The 20337-nt window shown below is 37.9% G+C and overlaps 1 protein-coding gene across 1 annotated transcript; it reads right to left on the bottom strand.

The window, feature by feature from the left end:
* Window positions 1–100: 100 nt before the first annotated feature.
* On the bottom strand, window positions 101–16934 carry LOC143854782 (pescadillo homolog). The gene is made up of 14 exons (XM_077364893.1): window positions 16792–16934; window positions 16590–16675; window positions 14585–14713; window positions 12973–13092; window positions 12750–12875; window positions 10370–10454; window positions 10154–10264; window positions 9121–9214; window positions 8329–8615; window positions 7753–7860; window positions 6063–6184; window positions 4499–4718; window positions 4139–4360; window positions 101–419 (listed from the first exon to the last, which is right to left on the bottom strand). The coding sequence occupies exons 1-14, from the start codon at window positions 16813–16815 to the stop codon at window positions 345–347; spliced, it is 1809 nt and encodes a 602-aa protein (XP_077221008.1). The 5' UTR covers window positions 16816–16934; the 3' UTR covers window positions 101–344.
* Window positions 16935–20337: the final 3403 nt, after the last annotated feature.

Raw genomic sequence — 20337 nt, 5'->3', positions numbered from 1 at the left:
TTAACCAAGTTCTATAACCTCAGCCAGTTGTGAAGGAGATGCCTATAAAAAGTGGGTGGCCATACCAGCATCCCAAAAGAAGGCGTTTGGAGCCTATACAAGCATCAAAACATCATCTTCAGATAATAACTGGGATATTCTATGCGAATAAAGCTAAGCTGTCTTTACATTCTGAGGCAAAATTTCAGCCAATCAAGACCCCAATTGGCTTCACTAAAATTATAGATAAAATAGAAAGCTAAAACTCTAAATTTAAACTATTTGTTACAGTCAAATACAACGCTGATAATGGCAGTGATAATAATAATAATAATAAAAAGCAGCAGGATCCAGTGACATCCTTGTTAACTGGCTTTCTGAGCTTTCTTCTTCCTCTCTTTGAGAAGGTTAACCTGTGATTTTTTCCTATCTTTGCCAATCTGAAACAGAGAGACAATAAATTCATGAGAAAATGCTGAAGGCCTAAAGACATATCCATTGATTCAAAAGAAATACAGGTGTTTAAGGTCATTTCAATATGCACACAAAAGTAGAAGAGCCTGATGACAAACGGTGCAAGAACTATGAATCTAGAAGTAGATAGCAACAAAGATGACTGAAATAGTGAAAAATATGAAAGCATCTATAATACCCAAGTAGAAGCAAACACGCACTATACCTGCAGCCTACTAAACCCAGGTACTTTTCTCAACAGATGATCATCCAAAAGACTACAAGTTTGATCAAAATGAAAAGGGTCTATGTCTTTTCTTTCACAGTTTCAACCCTTACAACTGAAACCGTGAAAGAAAAGAATTATCACCATATCTTCAGCTTCATTCTCAATCCAGAAGACAGACTGGATGCTTCACTATTTCAAGACGCATCACTATCAGGCAGGGGGGGCCTTATCTCCTTATATTCATAATGGCTGTAGAAGCACTCAGTTTGCTCACATCCAAAGCGGATCTCATATTTGCAGCTTGTTGACGACACCCTTATATTTATGGAGATCAAGCAAAAAATTTAAAGAGGAAATTCAGATGGTTCAAAATTACGATGGGATTAAAAGTTAATTTCTCTGAAAGTTTGGTTGCTGGTTGCTAGAATTAATATGGATAGTGGCGAAGTGTTGGACTACGGTTCAGGACCTGGATGTAAGAATGAGTTGCCCATCATAACTTGGGTCACCATTGTGAACCAAAGTGCTGACGTCTTCTCTTTGGCTCTGTTCAGTTGTGTTCCTCAAGATTGACCTCATTTTTGCGAGGAATGAAGCGCACACCCCCCCCCCACCCCACCCCACACACACTCACTCCACCCCAACCCAGGTCAAACAAGTATCGTAGGTCTATTCATGGGCATACACTACTCTCATATTCTGGGACGGATGGGGTGTGCGTGTGTGTGTGATGACACTGTGGCGGAAGCTAGAGCCTCTACTTTGACAATTGAGGTCAGCTGGCTCAAGGTTAGGGCCTTTAATCATTGAAAGGGACTCCTCTAATGTATTGGCATGGGCAAGAAATTGCACTCTCAGGCCATGGAAGCTTGCGGATATTATTGGAGATTAAGGACATTTGCTTGCCATTAAAAAAAAGGATCTTTGCTTAAGGATTAAGCTGGAATGTAACCATATGAGAAGATCAGCTAATGAACAAGCAGATAAATTGGCAAAGGAGTGAGCGGATAAGTTGCGGATGTAATCGACTCACTTCAAGAGTGTCAATGATCTCTGGATAGTTGAGATTACCGAGGGTTTAGTTTGTTTTGCTAAGTTGTATAGCTTTGGTGGGACGCCTTGTCCCTCTTATGTATATGGATGTTTGGCTTTTAATAAATGTTACCTTTAAAAAAAAAAGCTATAGTTATTGAGACCCATTGACAAGCTGATAGAGACATTTTTTAAGTTTCGCTATGTAAGCTCTTGGTCTCATTACATAATGTATGGTAGTCTAAGAGGGCATGCTTAAGAGTTTTGTGAGATGAACCCAATGTCGATTTCAAGTTCTATCCAGTAATATAAGATATAAGAGAGCACCCTTGTAGGAAACGTTGTTCAAAGTATATGTGAACATTAATGTATATGTGAACATTCCAATAAAAAAAAAGTATGTGTGAACATTAATGTTGTTCAAAGCACAGTAGCCGGAAATTCCTTGGACGGGTGGGAAACTCGTTTCCCCGAAACGTGATAAAAATTTGGAGAAACGTTTCCGAAACACATAGATAACATATGGGAAACACGTGGAAAACATATGGGTAACTTATTTGAAACATTTGTGAAACATGTGAGATGAATGGGAAATGCGTCGAAAACTTAAACGAAACCATGTGTGAAACTCACGAAAATTGTTTTGCAAAATCACACTAAAAAATTGTGGAAGGGATATTTAAAAGGAAAACATTGGCTTCTTCTTCTTTTTTTGAATGATAGGAAAACAATAGCATGTATTGTAATAAAAAACAAATAAGTAAAAAAGTGTGCTAAAAATAAATAAATAACATATATGAATCGTCTATGTATGCCTCTTAACTTAAATAAAAATTATAAATGTATGTATTTATGTGTAAAATCCCGTAAAAAATTGAAATTAACAAATTTTAACTCTACAAAAATATATAATTCGTGTTTCCCTTGTGTTTCATATGCATTTTCATTGACGTTTCTCTATCGTTTCTTAAAAGTTTCTAATGCGTTTTCTAGGACGTTTTTCAATACGTTTCTCATACAATTTTCGATAGTTTCCCCGTTTCTCGTTTCCCCTCAATTCTTTCCACGCATTTCCCATTTCTGTTTCATGTTTCGCTTCCCAAACTCATTCCCAGCCTGGAAACTATGGTTCAAAGTACATAAGAAACGTTTTTCAGTCTCTCAAGTGGAATCGGTCGTGGTGGTCGCAATAGCCATGGACTCTGGCAAGGCATTAGTAGGGTCACCAATGACATATGGAGGCAAGGAAACTCCCACTTGGCAGTGGCAGTCAGAGGTCACGGGATTTTCTTCTTGCCAGACAGTATGAATCCCGGTGCACCAAGAATGTGGGCAAAGCAAGTACATAGAATTAAACGAAAGAAACACCATGAGACTAGAGATAAGGGATGGGGTGACGGACAACATCTAACTGATAATTAATACTCTAATGTTTTACATAAAATGTGGCCACCAAAAATATTAATTATTAGAGACCCAACCAAGGTTTCAAATTTTGGTTTCGGAATGCGTTCGTTCCTCACCGAAACCGAAATTTCAGACGAAATCTAACAAAATCAAATAAAATAATATTTCATTTCTTACAAAATTTCATCCAAAATTACCGAAATTTCAGGAAAATATAAAATTAAAAATCCAGATTTTTAGGAGATTATCCTTAAATTTCGGACCAAAATTTCAGGGATAACGAAATTTCTACCGAAATTTTGTAACGTTTCGAGTTTTACCCAATTTCGGTTTCGGAGTTAACTGAAACCCAAAATTTCGGAAGTCAAAACTTAAAACCTTAACCTTTGACCCAACTCTATAGTTGGGCTAACTACAGAGCTTGATTTTGAGGGGGAGAATCCGAAGGGTCATTCTAATTGGTATGACCTACGCAGAATGGCCACATGGGCTCGAGAGACTTAAGAGGTTACATTTGCAAAATCACTTGGAATCGGTCTCGTTGTGGCCCATTGGCCCGTTAAAGAGACGAGACTGCAATTGACCAAGCCTTTATAGTATTATCGAAGTGCCACACCTCAAGCTAGGGGCCTTAAATCGACACTCACTTGAAACGATTGGCCTTTCTCTCCCCCATACTGGGAGGGATATTGTATAAACTTGCCTTTAGTCATTAAGGTGAGTAGCTAAAGCTCCACAGATGGGGCATTCATGAGATACGGGCCATACGGATGGATGCGATATTTCACGTTTCTCTAAAAACTAGAGGCATCACTCTTTTTGAGTCATTGAAGAATTAAAAACTTGTTGCTTCAATCATTGACTTGCCCAAGTCGACTCGGTTTTACCTCGGGCGAGTTCTTGTCCATGTACGTGTTTTTAAACACCGGTAAAACAAGTTTTATCAATATTATATGAAATTTAGTTACCAATAAATTTACTAAATCTACAGTCATGAAACAAAACATTGACATACAGGAAAAATGAGACTGACATTACCTGCATTGCTTCGTAAAGCTTCCTCTTTTTACGTGACATCACAACCTTGGACATGTTGCGGGTATCCTCAATCACTTGCTCTAGGTCTGGAACAGAATCTTCCTTAGCCTCCGTATTTTCAACAGAGCTCTTGACATTCTTATTTGACAAAGAGGCAGAATACGTAATCCCCTGAAGTTCCATATTCAACTGATCATGGTGTTGCTTCTCAAGAATTGACATCTGCAAACACCACCCCAAAATGGGCAGTTTCTATTAATTGGTGTACAAACACAAACAGAATTCCGAAAGTCAACAATCTTTTCTTTTTTTTTGGAAATGGAAAAGTCGACAATAAATAACTAACTCAAAGGCGTGTACCTTCCGCTTCCTTTCAGCAGCTTCATTTGCCTCAGCCCTATCAATAATACCTTCCATCAATAGATTTTGTGGATCATCCAAATCATCGTTATCAAAGCCCGGCATTGGTAAAAGTTGTTTTTTTGCCGCTGCTTGCAGACGTTTAATTGTCTCTGCATACTCAGGAATATAACCTTCCGCCTCATTGTCAACAAAAGGCGATAAGTGCGGTGGAGGGACTCTGTTAAATAACAAGAAAATTCATTTAATATAAAAATAAAGATAAATATTGGCGCATATATGCATATCTCATTGCATGATATTGCAAAGCATTGTGCTCTTTGCTAAATCGTCGCATCTCCTATGAATCAAGATATTCGTCAGTTGCCACATTATAAAAGGGGAAAAACCATTAAAGAAACCTGTTGAAATCCATTGAAACAGGAATGAATAACGACAATTGTATAAAAGATAAATGTACGTAAAACAAGAAATGGACAGGAGGAGAGGGATCAGAGAATAGAACTAAAGAAAAACATTTGGTTACGAATTTAGTTAACGTATCAAACAAAGAAATTATATTAACTGGTCACATACTAGCTCAAACCTACATGTCAAGAATCAATCTACCAAAGAGAATTCTTCTGAAAATGTCAAAACAAAAAGGAAACCAAAAAAAGAAATAAGATTAAAACCACACATAGAATCACATTCGTCCCGCTTTGCAAAATAACAAATCGACCAATGGATCTACACATGTAAAAAAGGCACCATGCCATTTCCTACTAAAGCAAAATATACAGCATACACTAAAACAAATAAAATATCAAATATGCTATGTAGTAGAGCTCTACAGCAACCTGAAGGATAAAACAATATGGAATACCGCAACACCTTTAATTAAAAAAATACTATCCAAAATCTAATACAGCCCCACTAACTAAAATCCAACCAGCCATAAACGAGAGCAAATCCTTAAACTCCCATGCAAACAACCAACTATAGTAGCTTCTTGTTATCACTTTCACTAAGTTACCTTGTCAGGATACACAGCCAGTGTCCACGTAATTCTCACAGTTAAAATTCCATATCAGTAAAAAAAATCTAAAACTCAACCCTACATGGATATTCAGTTTCGAGTTATTTTCAAAATGTAAGTAGCCCATTAACATGTCCAGTGCATATGAACAATAGCGCATTAGAAGTTGTATATGTTTAAGCATAATATGAAACAAAGGATATCTTCCCCCATCAAAAAATTTCAAATGTGATGCCCACCGAAATTTTAGATGACATTGCCAGAAAGTGTCATGCGTAGTATCACTGAAGTGCAGTAATACATACTACAGAGCTATTAATAAAAATGATAAGAGGAATGCTAGATTCACAGGTGACCTTGCAAAAAAGGGAGTAAAGGGCGCCTCCATTGGTCGCTTTTCATTTATGACAGTTATGATCGTACTTTTCTGTGCCATCTTAAATAGAAAGTAACCAATGGAGGCGCCCTTTACTCCCGTTTTTGCAAGGGCGACTGTGAATCTAGCATTCCTCAAATGATAAACAGAAAATATGCCTTGAGAAGTACCTTCCAACCAAGTATCCATCTGTTGGTAAGATAATCCGAGCATTTACACAATCAAAAACCCACTGTGGCTGAACATATTCTCTAGAAAGAAACATATGTCCCTGGGTTGGTCTATCGACAATCTGCATAATAGAGTAACCAAGAAAGATCACAGTGATGTGGTAATTAGCAAATATCAACATCAAGTCGATAGAAAGATTCTAATCCCTAAGGGTATACCAACACGCAAACTGCAACCTGTATAGTGCATATGGATAAATTCAAAATTGGAAACAGAATTCTTTTTTCCATTCTTTCCACGTATTATCAAGTTGCGGTTTTTAAATTTCAAAATTCAACAATTTGTTGCATTAGTTCTTATCCATGAATTAATCAAGTCAGCAGTTTTTCAATTTCCAACATCCTAACATCATTAACTTTCAAAAAAAAAAAAACATCCTATCATTGACTCATGCATTGTCTCTGGAACCCACAGTTCCCGTGATCCAAAAATACTCTCTGTCAGCCAGTACTAAAGCCAGTTTAGAACTTCATTCCATACAGCATTTTCATACATTAATCATTTTATCCACGAGCCCCCATTGAGGTGATGAAGCCTGAATATATGAGAACATGGAAAGCAATAAGTTGTTAATAGATTATTGATTTGCACCCTGACCTCCACTATGCTTAAAAGTGAAGAAGTTATGTTAAAAAAATGGAAAGCAGCAGCCAAATCATTATAGTTTAACAAGGAAGCAAATTGCCATCCCATGTTCAAATAATGTGAGCTAGGCATTTAAAGATGGTTGAGAAGGCTTGGCTGGAGCAAAAATAAGGATGCATGTGGGACTTTTAGTATGATGGCAATATGAGGAGAAAATAGGATGAATTAGAACAACGTTATTTTCTGGAAGCTGAAGTGGGGGAGGCCAAAGATGAATTAGATCAGTTGAGCAATGCTTCTAGGGTGTAAATATAGCCCCCGGCAATGGGGTCCTTAGAGAATACATTATGATGGAAATTGGGAACCCTTTCTGCTACGCTATTCTTTGGTAAGGAACTTCTCTCTAGACGATGCAACCATAGAGGAGATGAGGACTCGTAAATTGGATAGGTTTTACTTTTTTACATATTGAAGCTTCTTCAGGATAAAAGAGACACCTCCAATCTTGTCTGTTTGTGCAATTTTGGGTATAGGTGTGGTTGTAAGCAGGTAGATGGTCGCATAGGTGCACATGGGGTCTTCAGCAGTTTGGTTTCTGGTGTTTTTCTTTCTTGAATACTTATCACATTGGACTCCTTCCTTGGCAGATTTGTGCCTCAGGTAGCTGCAATTAGGTCATTGGCAGTGTGGCTCTGTCCTTTTCTTTTCTTTTTTTGAATGGTAGTGCCGACCCCAACTAGTTTGGGACAAAGGCTTAGTTGAGTTGAGTTGAGTTGTGGCTCTGTCCTTCTATAGTTATCACACTGTACTCTTCCTCATGATAAATCAAAAAAAGAAATATAGAGAAAATAATAATCACAAACAATTTGCAATAATAAAGTTAAAGATTGCAACTGAGAAACCACAGAGCCCGTGCTGGTTGGGCACATGTTATCCAAAATAATAATGATAATAAAGCTAATAGACTCGGAAGCAGATAAAAGTGATACCCATCGGTTTACAGAAAATGAAAAAAAAAAACATAAAAGGGCACAGGAAACTAACCTGATGTGTAATCCCCTCATCAGCTTCTTTAAATGGAGCACCATCACCATCCCAAGAAACTGTACCTCCAAATGCTGGAATCACAAATAGCAAGGATTCTCTTGGGACCTAAGTAATTGACAATACAGCAAAATAAATTAACAAATCCATTACAAAGAAAAATTATATAAAATTTGTGCACTATTTAGGAAATGTATGAACCCATATTAAAAAATTGTACATTAGAATATAGGGGAGAAAAAAGACAACACTATCCCATTCTGTTAATAACAAAGAAAGTACATATATTCCCATTATATGTTCCACGATAACAAAGAATATAAATGACTAAACTGCACTTATAGTGTTACGAAACGCTATGTTAACACTCCCTTAAATTGATGCATCGTGTCAAAGAGCATCTCTGAATAAAGAGCATCAATCTCAAAAAAAAATTAAAATTGCAGGTCTCCAGCTAGGTCGTAATCAGGGTCTCCGTATCTTTTTCCGATAAAAAATCATATGAACATGTTCAACACATACAAAAAAATATCATGATACAGTAAGGATCCATAACAAACGGAAGGATATGCTAACCTCACGACTTAAGAAAATCCTCAGATTCTTAAAGAGAGCCTTGCACTCTCTTGTATCCTTGTTTTCTTCGTCGCCACTGGCAGCATCTTCAACGAGGTGCATCAATGCACCTGGTTCATTCGCAGGAAGCTGATGTTGAAGCTGTGCCAATCGCAGTTCAGACTCATCAGTTTGTGTTCCCATTTTCCCTACCTCAGATTGCTCTCCGCCGGAAGGACTGGTGGCTTGAGGGTCTTGCAATGCAGCTCTTGAATTAGCAGCGAAATACCTAGACAACGCATAAAGCTCTGCACAAAATTTCAGGAATCAATAAAATCTAAAAATAAATGAAATAACATATAAAACATTTAGAACTAAATGTGTGAGCAGGAAAACCTTGAGTGAAACAATTAACAAAAAAAACATCAAGCTAATTTTGATAGAACATCAGATGTTATATAAACCTATGTCACAAATATCTCCGACATTTTGAAAATATCGTGATTCTCTCACGCGATTTTGAGGGATTGACAAAATCCCGAAATAATCCCGATAGTTTAAAAAATATAGCAATTTTTTCATTTTTTTATCACTTACCACGATAATATTGTGATATTTTTACAAAATTTTTATTTTATATTTTTTCTTAACATATATATTTTTAAATAATTTTATTTTTATCGTTTTTCTCAATACAAACCCGAAAAAAAATAAAATTAATGGATCCCAAGATGTTCTCTTGCTGAGAAATTCCTAAGAACGATATGTGTGACTAAGATATAAACAAAACCTGGCAAGTCAATAAGCACATACCTGCTGCTAAAGCTTCCAATCGAGGATCAAGAATGGGTGGATACTTCACATTTATGGAATGATAAAGCTTGAAATTGACAAAAGCAAGGAGTGTCTGCAAAAAAAGTCAGACAGCAATATGAGAAGACATGCTCAAATGCTCAATATATGATCTAAGCTTGTAAACGAGAATCCAACAACAGAACAGGCAACTTCATGTTTCATCACATGAATTTAAATATGGGCTTGAGAATTTAAACACTTTCAAGGTTAAATTGGAGGTTCCGCTGTGCAGACCCAATAACATGTAAAAGAACTTTATATTCAGTTAGATCTGCACTGAAAACTTGGAGACAGTAGCACCCTTAAATAGCTTGGTCCCAGACTACAAATTTATTCCATTAGTTCTAGAACAAAGCACAATCATTGCACATTCTAATCCTCTAAGCAACTATTTATTAATAGCAGCCAACAAACTTCCTATAGTAGTTTTACACATTTTCTCGAGAGTTTTTCCATTTTATTTGCCTTAATTTTCCTACGTACTTGCTTATCGCCTCAAGGCATGCACCACAATTTCAGACAGGTATGATACAGTACATTGTTTCTTTGCATGTTGGAGCATTTTGGTCCTAACAAAAGTTCCAAGCCTTCTTTCTAGCTCAACTAGCTAGCATTTGGTCTCTTCGCGCTATACTTTGCTTCCTTCCCCCCTTAGGACCAAGGGCCTCTGAAAAATAAACAACATTGTCAACCCGCCTGAAAAATGCTTGTTTTTCCTAACCAGTCAGATTACGTGGAAGGGCAAATCTAAGAAGGGGGAATCTAACTTGCAGAAAAAATGTCAATGAACATGTTAACAAGAATATCCTACATGTCGTATTGAAGAAAAAGCATGCAGCAACATCCATCAAAGCCTGCCCTCATATAATTCCCACACACTTAATTTTCATTTCACAGTAAAGCAAACAGCAACAGAAAAGCCACAAATGGTAATTATATGTCAGGAATCCAATGAAGTGAATGGGTACAACAATAACTATTCAAGTCTAACCTCATAGAACTCCAAAAAGGTTAGCATGACATTGAAGTCCACATCATCAGTCAGGACTTGCTGCAGTGCATGTGGTGTTAACCATGTGATTTTTTGACCCTCGACCTCAGCCTGGATAAATGAACAACATGAACATAGCAATTTAAAAAAAAATAAAAGCATCACACTTTGAAGTCTTCTACACTGACTTCTAAGAGCATCACTAAGCAGTATTACCTGGTAATATATGCCTTTCACAGATATGAAGGTCTTCCGTAGGCTATGAGTTCGAGAAATGTATGCTTGCCATTCATGGCTCAACCTAATTAAAAACCAATACGCAATCTTCCAAGTGTCATTCAAAATATTATTTCGTAGAAGGCAGAATGTGTGTTGAAGGTAGAATAGACACTTAAAGTGTAAGATCATCAAAGAATTAAATGCATGTGAGCCTGTCTTATTAAATAAATATGCCCTTGATTCCCAAGAACATGCTTGCAGAGTTGTAGGCGCATAAATGGATGCAATGCACCCATGTTTCTTCATGTCTGTTTTTCACATAACGTTATTACATTTTATCAACAGGAGTTGTTGCAATTATAAAATATATATTCATGATACAATTTATAACTGAAAAACATGGGAATTGAGTTCTAAAAAGAATAGAAGCAAAAATACCCCGATTGTTCTTCAATAATTTCTTTGCTAGGCCAAGCATAGAAAGAAGCTACAACTCACAAAAATGAGTAATGCACATAAAGTATGTATCAAATTATGCTTCAGCTAACTCTTTTTTTTTGAATCAGAATGCTTGAGTTAACTTTCTTCTAATATAATATATAAAGATTTTATTCCAACCAAGACACCAACCACGCAAACTCGGATGACATCCAATGTCACGATAAAATAATAATTCAATTTAAAAAAAAACTATTGTAATCATTTATAGCATCCATCGTAACGGGCAACTTAATCTCCATAAAAAAAATCCATTTTATCAAAAAATAACAAAAAAATAATATATTTTATAAAAAAAAAGAATAAATTGTATTTATCAAGTATATGTTTACAAGACAATTCTTTATGGATGAGATTTCAGACCGTATATCTGGATCATCAATTTCATTTCAACATGGTTAAAAATCGGCAAATAGGGAGGTTGATCAGCTCACCGGAGATGGTGTGGATAGGGCTTTTCTGGAGTTTTTTTTAATTCCTCCCTCCTTGAGGGCTTTGTTTCTATTCTTATATATTCTTTTCTTCCTTTCTGTATTGACCATCTCGGTCACAAGGTTCCCCGTCTTGACCATCTCGGTCGCGGGGTCCCCCCCCACTCCCTCCTCCTATCCATTGCCATCCAAAATAAAATCTTTATTGAAAAACATGGAATTTGGTTCTGAGAAGAATAAAATCAAACAAAATTTGTTTGCTCTTCAATAAATTTTGGGATGTAGGATGGGCTGGTTGGAAGGGATTTAGGGAAAAAGGCAATTAAAATGGTGACATTGATGGAATCCAAGGAGATTGGTAGAGAAATTTGAAACAGCAAGCTGTGAATTTCGATCTTTATGACGGTTTTAAATGCCCAGGAAATTCGAACAAGATGTCAAGATCCAATGGTCTGGTCAGTTCTTTCACTTCAAAAGCTTCTCAAGACTTGCATTGGGGGGCTTCCTTCCATATTTGGAAGCCAATCCCCCGCCCATCTTGAGTTGCCAACCTCATCACTAAGGACTCTATAACAGTTGAAAAGGAAACTACCCAAGGACTCTTAGAAACTAATCCTAACTTGACTTACCTAACTCAATTAGGAAACTAGAACTTCTATTTCCAAAAGTAACTAACACAGACTCCTACAGAAAATAAGATAAAACCCAACTCGCGATCAGGTAAAGTGGGCCCCCTGAACTATGAAAACTCAAAGACAGGGAAAACCCCCCTTTTCAACCATTTGGTCAAAGTCAAACTTGTCAAAAAAAAGCAAATTTACTCCTCCCCTTTCTTGTGGATTCACATTGAAGTCGAGTACGGCGTGGTGTCATGTTGGCCCCACTTGACTATGAATCAACCCGGCTTCACTCGGATGTCTTTGTCATTTCATGGATGGCCCCTATCATTTTGGTATCATTCAAAGAAAAGAAAAATATGTGAACATGGAAAAGCTCATAGAATATGATATGAACAAGCTCAAAAATCATAGTCCCTAGCTTGAAGAACACAAACCAGAGCATGTAACATATGGTACATATCAATGAGGCCCATAATTTGAAGTTCTCTGTCATGGCACATTGACAAGATGAAAGCAACATAAAACAAAGTTTACTAAAAAATCATAGTCCCTAGCTTGAAGAACACAAACCAGAGCATGTAACATATGGTACATATCAATGAGGCCCAAAATTTAAAGTTCACTGTCATGGCACATTGACAAGATGAAAGCATCATAAAACAAAGTTTACTTAAAAATCATAGTCCCTAGCTTGAAGAACACAAACCAGAGCATGTAACATATGGTACATATCAATGAGGCCCATAATTTAAAGTTCCCTGTCATGGCACATTGACAAGATGAAAGCAACATAAAACGAAGTTTACTTATGACTTCGCAAAAACCAACCTTCGACAGTTCTGGATGCGCTTTACTCGTATGTGTTCACTCTCAACAGCAGGAAGTGCTGCAAATAGGTGTATCATAGTGAGACAATCATCCAAATCCCTGAGTGCGTCGATGAATTTTGGGTACCTAATTCAGCAAGCACAATTACAGAAAAACATTATTTGAGATTAGAACAAGTTGCAAGCAGATTTGTCATATCAGAGCAACTAGAGAAGGTGCACACCTTTCTCTAATAAGCCTGTCAAGGGTATAAGAAGGCTTTCGGCTCAATAGACGGTCAGCAAGTTCCCTGTTCTTCTTCCCCAAAGCTTTCTTCACCTTCTTGTCATATGCCTTAATATCTCTGAAGCATGATAAAAATAAATAAATGAGCAAATAAATAATTAGTATCTTGAAGAATTATTCACTGACTACAAAAGAAATACAAGACCACATAATATCTCCACTGAATATGAATAAATGGAATACCTTGTCCCCATTTTTCTGCTGTACCTTCCTTTCTCAGTTTTAATAAAATGTTTTCTTTGAAAAAAAATAAATGGAATATTGCATATCATGGTTCACCATCTTAAAGCATCAGCAAAAAATATGATTCCCGTCATTAGCAAAAAAAAGATCCACCCACATTCACACTTCCAAAAACAGTAACCCAAATTGGGTATCCTTCAAAGTCGCATGCAATTTAATTACAACCACACACGCATATGAAAATAATAGCTAACAACCTTCCACAAAAGAGCATGCTTCCACAAGAAGCAAAGGAATAAATGAACAGAGTCACCACATTGCATATACAGCAGTCCACAAATACAAAGTAACTCCACAAAATACAAAGTTCTGAGGTTGCTGAATAGAAGGATCTTGGAGTGCTTTATACTCTTTTTCTAGAATCTTTTGTAGCTCTTCTTGTGGGATAAGAGTTCTGTTATTCTTTGGTATTACACTCCACTCCTATGTGGTGTGTTTGCTATATGATTAATAGTGTGATACCACTCAACCTATTTTAGCTGCAATTTACTCAATATCTGGACCATATGATTAGAGATATCTTTGAAATTTTGATTTATTCTGGATGATTAGTATAGAAGTGGACTGGCTATCTAAATAGAAACATTACTGGAAAATTCAATCAATGAGAAAAAAAAATGATACTTATTATTTTCTTCCTCTCAAATAAAATTAATTGAATTGGATCTGCCTATAGTTTGGGATCCTATTGCTTCTGGATTTTTTTCCATCCGCTGCCTTATTTGCATGAGCATTGTTGTGGTGATCTAAATCTAGAATCACAATGAAGGGTTTATATCTGTGCATCAGTTCAAATACCCAAGCAACCAATGTTATGGAAGATTGATTATATTTGCTACATTAGTATGTGTTCCTAAGAAGTAATATGATCTCAACAAATTATATCCGTCATCTGTCCCTCCAACATCCCAATTTTTCATGCCCTAACAACTTAACTAAGGTAAGTGCAATCCTTGATTTTTTTTAAAAATGCATAACCAAAAGTAAAACAAAAGTCATTATTCATGAGCTCCATATCAGAGCAATCATGATTAAAGCCAGAGCCATGGATATGAAAATCATGTTGTACTTTCTGGAACTGATTAAACATGTGACCATTTTCAAGAATCCAACATTCAACAGTACCTTCTGATATGAGGAGAGCTCATTCAAAGCTACCATTTTCTTTCAATTTTATGATGTACAAAAATGAATAGATAAATATGTGCAGACATGCATAGATACATGTGACGGTTTTCTGCATGTGTATATGTGCTCTATCAATTTCCATGAAATACTACAATCATTGCCAGACCACTGTTAGATACCTGAACTTTTCGAGTAGTGGTTCATGAGCAAGGAACATGATGTCCTTCATGTGATAATATGTCTTGTGGTTCCCTTCAAACTTTTTCTTCGGCTCCCGGGGGAAAACACCCTTGAGAATGCATAGCCGCCTACAATTATAAAAAAAGAAACAAATGAAAATGAATTTTATGTAATTCAATACAAAAAATTCCCCTGAATATCAAAGTAATTTAAAATAATTTGGTAATACTATAATCGAAGTTCCAGTCTTAGAACTTTTTTTTTAATTCTTTTTCTTTATTTTTATTCCCTTGTGTACTTCACAGACATCTCCTTAACCTCGATTAGACAATTAATAAAGACTACTTTGTAAGTATCAAGCAGCGGTGTTAGAATAAGCCTATGGGCATTCTAGTAATTGTACCTTTCCTTTCAGTGTATAAATAAATCAGTGAGGGGGAGACAGCTCTAACTGACTTTTCTCTTTCTCTATCTCTCGTAACATGGTATCAAAGCCCTAGGGTTTCTGATCCCTAGGGATCACCATCAGCCTCCACCTTCTCCATCTCCATCTTCCTCACCCCAATCCTAAACCCTAATCCCATCTCCCTACTTCCCTTGGGCCTCCCCATCCCCCCCCCCCCCCCCCCCCTCCCCCCACTTTATCTCTATCCGACCCCATCCCTTGGGTTCTCTTTAAAAAAAGCAACAAGCAGTACGTCATTGCAAAATCAAGTGCTGAGGCAGAATACAGAGCAATGGCACATACTAGTACAGAGATTATCTGGTTGAGGTCACTCCTGTCTGAGATTGGTATTGTGTTTCCTTCGCCTTCACAGTTGTATTGTGACAACATGGCTGCCATCTATATTGCGACAAACCCAGTCTTCCATGAGCGAACGAAGCATATCGAAGTTGACTGTCATTTCATTCGTCAGAGAATTCAGAAAGGGAAGATATGTACTCATTCTGCAGAATAGTTGGCTGATATGTTCACAAAACCATTGAATAAAGCAAAGTTGAGTGACATTTGTAGCAAGCTAGGAATGTATAACTTATACATTCCAGCTAGTTATACATTCCTAGCTTGAGGGGGAGTATGAGAATAAGCCTATGGGCATTGTAGTAATTGTACCTTTCCTTTCAGTATAAATAAATCAATGAGGAGGAGACAGCTCTAACTCACTTTTCTCTTTCTCTATCTCTCGTAACAAATGGTATGAGAATGGGGATGTATCGTATGATTCACTTCTTTATGCTTCTTTTTATAGTTTATTTTAACATGGTATTAGAGTGAAATGCCTACGAAAATCTCTCGGTCGCCCTTTTTTCCTCCTTTATCCTTCCCAACAACAGCAAGAAGATTGCAAAAAAGGTCTAAAGAAATCCAACAGGAAGACTGATCATAGCTCTAGGTGACAGTTCAGAGAGATGAGAACGGCTCTACATGGTATTAAGATCACAGACAAAAGTGACATGGTAAGGTTGATTGCTAAGGGAGATTCTTACAACGTCATCAAGTGGCTGAATGGGACCCGCCCTCATACTTAGAAATTTGCTCGCTTGACGAGATTCATGACCAATTGGTGGGCTTTCCTACTTTCTTTTAGCACATTAGAAAATCACCCAACAGTGACACTGAGAAATTAAATAAGATGGTCATTGACAGAAATAGATTGGCGATCTTTGATCATCTCCGCCCTTATGGTTGTATAACTGTTTATCATTTTCCCATTTGTCTTTTTCTTGGGTATAAACAATCTCCATTGCAGGTTTCCCACCTTTTTTCCTTATTAATAAAGCTTCCATCATTCCCAAAAAATAAAAAATCGAACCCTAACTCATAAGAAGCACTGAAAGTTCAAAACCCTATTACATAATCAACTACAATGAACTTAAAAAAATAAGCATAAAAGGAAAGCCCTAGCAAACTTGAAACAGACAAAAGGTAATGAAAATTGAGACCTAAACACTATAACGAAGTAAGAATCAACCACATTTTGAAGAAATTGAAGAAATAAATACCTGAAAGTAGAAAGATTGAGCTGTAGAAAGTGAATTGCTTTCGTTCTCGTGATGTATTTTGCTGCATTTCCCTCCTTTTTCTTGCCCTAAAAATTGAAAAACAGAATACAAAATCAGGAAACTGATTTTCAGTTGAATACATGAAAAATAAGTACGAGATTTTCCATGAAATCGAATAATCTGAAGTGGAATCGATTATTACAGGAGGCCTATAATGCTTCGGCATAGTTGGAAAATGGATGAAAAGTGGAGAGGAAGAGAGAAACCCTAGGTTCGGAGCAGAACGAACCAGAGGAAAAAACAGAGAGCTTAAAGAGGAGATGTTTTCCGCGTATATAGTTAGGGACTTAGTAGCCCGCATCACCGCTTAAATTGACGCCTCGCCCTAATTCTTCAAAAAATTGCTAGGGTGGGCCCTAGAGCCAAAGGGACATAATTGTTAGATAGTGGGCCCTACATGCGTTGATCCGGGCTATCCACATTTGGTTGGACGTTAGGATTGTTAGATTGACATTTGTCTTTTGAATCAATAGATGGACGGTATGGATCAATTAAGGGTGGACCTCATATTTAACAATGGTGTACCTCTTTATATTATAACTTGTATTTGGGCCCATGCTATGCGTAGGTGTAAAAGGATGGGCCCTACCGCATCAAAACACGAGGTGTAAAATGGTGGGACCCCTGTGTGCATAAGTTTGGGTAGAGACCGTGGACCCTGCCTCATCAATAACAATAAGGGGCTGATAAATTCACACCACTTCAAGGATGAATTCACCCACTTTTACCGCTTGTGACTCTCTCAACATTAGGTGGGTCCTAACAAGTGAATTGCATAGATCTTTGAACAAGGTAGGCCCTACCTGTACTTATGCAACCCACCTGCACAAACCCTTGGTGGAGTCCAACAACGAATGTCTTAGATCTTTTAAGAAGGTGGACACCATAAGAAGTATGTGTGTGTGTGTGTTTTTTTTTTAAATCAAGATGCAAACCATTCATATGTTGAGACCCAATGTAAATAATGCTTGCCCCAGAAATCATCTCCCTTGGATGATACTAACTCTTTAATCTGTCGAGATTTATGGTAACGTCGTATTAAATCGGATGGTTATAATCATCCGATAGAGAAGATTTTTTCGGGTGCGACCTATTACATCGAGGTTCAACAAATGAACGCTCTGGAACTTCGAAAAAAGTAGTCTCAGATGAATTTTCTAAAAAATATGTGATATATGTTGTATGTGCGCAAAGTTTGAAATTTTGGTTTCGGAAATGAACTCTCGGGCCCAACAAATGAACAGTTTGGATCTTCGATCCGGTAGGCCCAAGCATTTTTTATAAGAATACATTGTCTATGGTGACCACCTTCTTCAAAGATCTCAACCATTCATTGTTGGCCCCATCAAGGTTTTGTGCTTCGAGGGGGAGGGGGGAGAGAGATGCAAATCCTGTCGGGTTGAGGCCAACCCGAAACTCTAAACGGGCAACTCAGCCCGATAGGTTGAGGCCAACCCGAAACTCTAAACTGTCAACTCGACCGACCCGACTCTCAACACGATGAAGGCTAGCCCGACCCAACCTAAAAAAATAATATCTCAACCAGAACCCAACGCAATTTTCCAATTTGGTTGATTCGGTTATGGTGATATCCTTCTCCATTGGCCAATATACATTTATGACCTCATGATTGTAATTTTTTGTGCCATAATAATTATACATTGACCGATGGGAAAGCCATTGTACCCTGTTTTTGGCAAGGGCTCTTGTGAGTTTATCATTCCTCTCTAAAAATTACATGTTTTGATGCAGGTTGAATCAACCTGAACCCGACCTTACTCAAACATAGCCCAACCTCGTGATTTTTTTGGGTTGAACCCACCGAGTCACACCCAATGGGCACGATGACGTCATTAGAGAGTGAGAGAGAGTGAGAATGCTTCTTCATCAAAGATCTAAGCAATTCATTTCTTAAGGCTAACTAGTTGCAGTCCCGTGCGGCGTATCCGTTGAGATAGGGAGAAAGAGAGGTGTCGTTTGGGTTTTGACTCTTTCTTAGGAATATGAAACGTGTTTGAGACGGGAACAAAGAAAAATAAGATGGGTCGTCTAACCAAATCAATCAAAGATAAATTATCAACAATATAAATATCGATAATTTGTTGATTAATGCATTAGGAAACGTGCCATGTAATTTGAAACGTTTTTAAAATAAGGGAATGCAAGTGTTTTTAAATTTTGGGGTACACGTGGCGACACCCCAACTTACCACATTCAGCTTTATAGATATTTGGAAAGAGCGACTTTTGGAATTCCTTGCGGTATTATCCTTAAAAAATGACATTTTTTTTTTAAAATAAGGGAATGCAGACGTTTTTAAATTTCAGGGTACCATGTGGGGATGCCACATGGAGACACCCAAGCTTACCACATTCAGCTTTATAGATAAGATAGATAATTATAATTATCAAGCGTTTTTAAATTTGGGGATGCAGTGGGGGTGCTACGTGGCGACACCCTAGCTTACCACATTTAGCCTTAGAGAGAGAGAGAGAGAGAGCTGTGTACTGGTTATTAGGGGTGGCAACGGGCCGGGCCGGTCCGGATGTTGCATTCCCCGTCCCCGCCCCGAGGAAAATTCCCCCATCCCCGTCCCCGCCCCGCACACTATGGCGAAACGTGTTTGATGGATTTTTTAATTGAAAAATTATACTAAAAAATGCATTTGAAAAAGATACTAGGGAAAAAATTAAGAATACCAAAGGAAACTTGCTCGATGGCAAGTGTGGCTACCCAAATTAAAAGCGGCAAACCCAAATTTATTAGCTAAGAATTCAATTTTGTATTGGGATAACAGGGCGGGAGGTGCGGGGGCGGACCAGAGCAATCCCCACCCCGATCGGGGCGGGCGGGGCGGATTCCCTCTTTCGCGGGTTTAATTGCCAGCCCTACTGGTTGTGGTAGGGCTGCAACAGGGTTGAGTTGTTCAAAACCCTGGATCCCATTATCTTGGCCCTGATCCTGAGTCAGGGCCTCAGGGCCGAAAAACCTCAACCCATTGCCTGCCCTACAGGGCTCAACATGGCCCTGGCCCGCCCTGATTGGGCCGGGCCAGCCCCGACTGGCCCTGATTGACCCTAGTGCAAATACCTATTAAGAGTGCAAAAATAAAGGAACCACATATAATATAGAACAAAATGATCAATAAACAGAGAAAGGGAACAAAATAAGACAATATGAATTCAGCAACATGATGGGCAACATAGACAATTAATAATAATAAACTAAAAAAACATCAATCCAAGATAATAGAAAACATTAGCAAAAGAAACATGCACAGATGGTTCAATTCTATAATAGAAAACTTAGGGTCGGGGGCGGGTCAGGCTGACCCGAGGTATTAACCCTGAACCCGACCCGACCCAACCCGACCTTGAGTCAGGGCCTAAAATATATGAACCCTGACCTGCCCTCAGGGTTGGAAAATCCAGCTCAGACCCTATTCGGGCTCAGGGCGTGTCAGCAAGGCTGACAGGGCCAAACTTGCACCCCTAGGTTATGGCTTCACACCAAGTACGAGGGGGTGAATTTATCCTTGAAGAGGGCAGATCTATCAGCCCTCTAACTTCAAGGGTAAAATGGTCGTCTTCAACCTATGCATGCATGATGCATAGGTCTGGCCGTCTGGGTAGAGATGATGGACCCCACCCATCAAAACTGGACGTGGCACTCTGTTTGGTTGCCGGGT

This window comes from Tasmannia lanceolata, unplaced genomic scaffold (assembly GCF_043159265.1).
Source record: "Tasmannia lanceolata isolate RefF3 unplaced genomic scaffold, GAP_Taslan_0.1 ptg000020l, whole genome shotgun sequence".
NCBI lineage: Eukaryota > Viridiplantae > Streptophyta > Magnoliopsida > Canellales > Winteraceae > Tasmannia > Tasmannia lanceolata.
Note: the sequence above shows the minus strand (reverse complement) of the source record. Positions and strands in the feature narration are given on the sequence as shown.

Coding starts and splice junctions, on each gene's coding strand:
- LOC143854782 (XM_077364893.1), bottom strand. CDS start 16,815: ATGCCGAAGCATTATAGGCCTCCT. Junction 12,876..12,972: donor GACAGGCTTATTAGAGAAAG/GTGTGCACCTTC, acceptor TTGCTGAATTAG/GTACCCAAAATTCATCGACG. Junction 8,616..9,120: donor ATTGGAAGCTTTAGCAGCAG/GTATGTGCTTAT, acceptor AATTTTGTGCAG/AGCTTTATGCGTTGTCTAGG.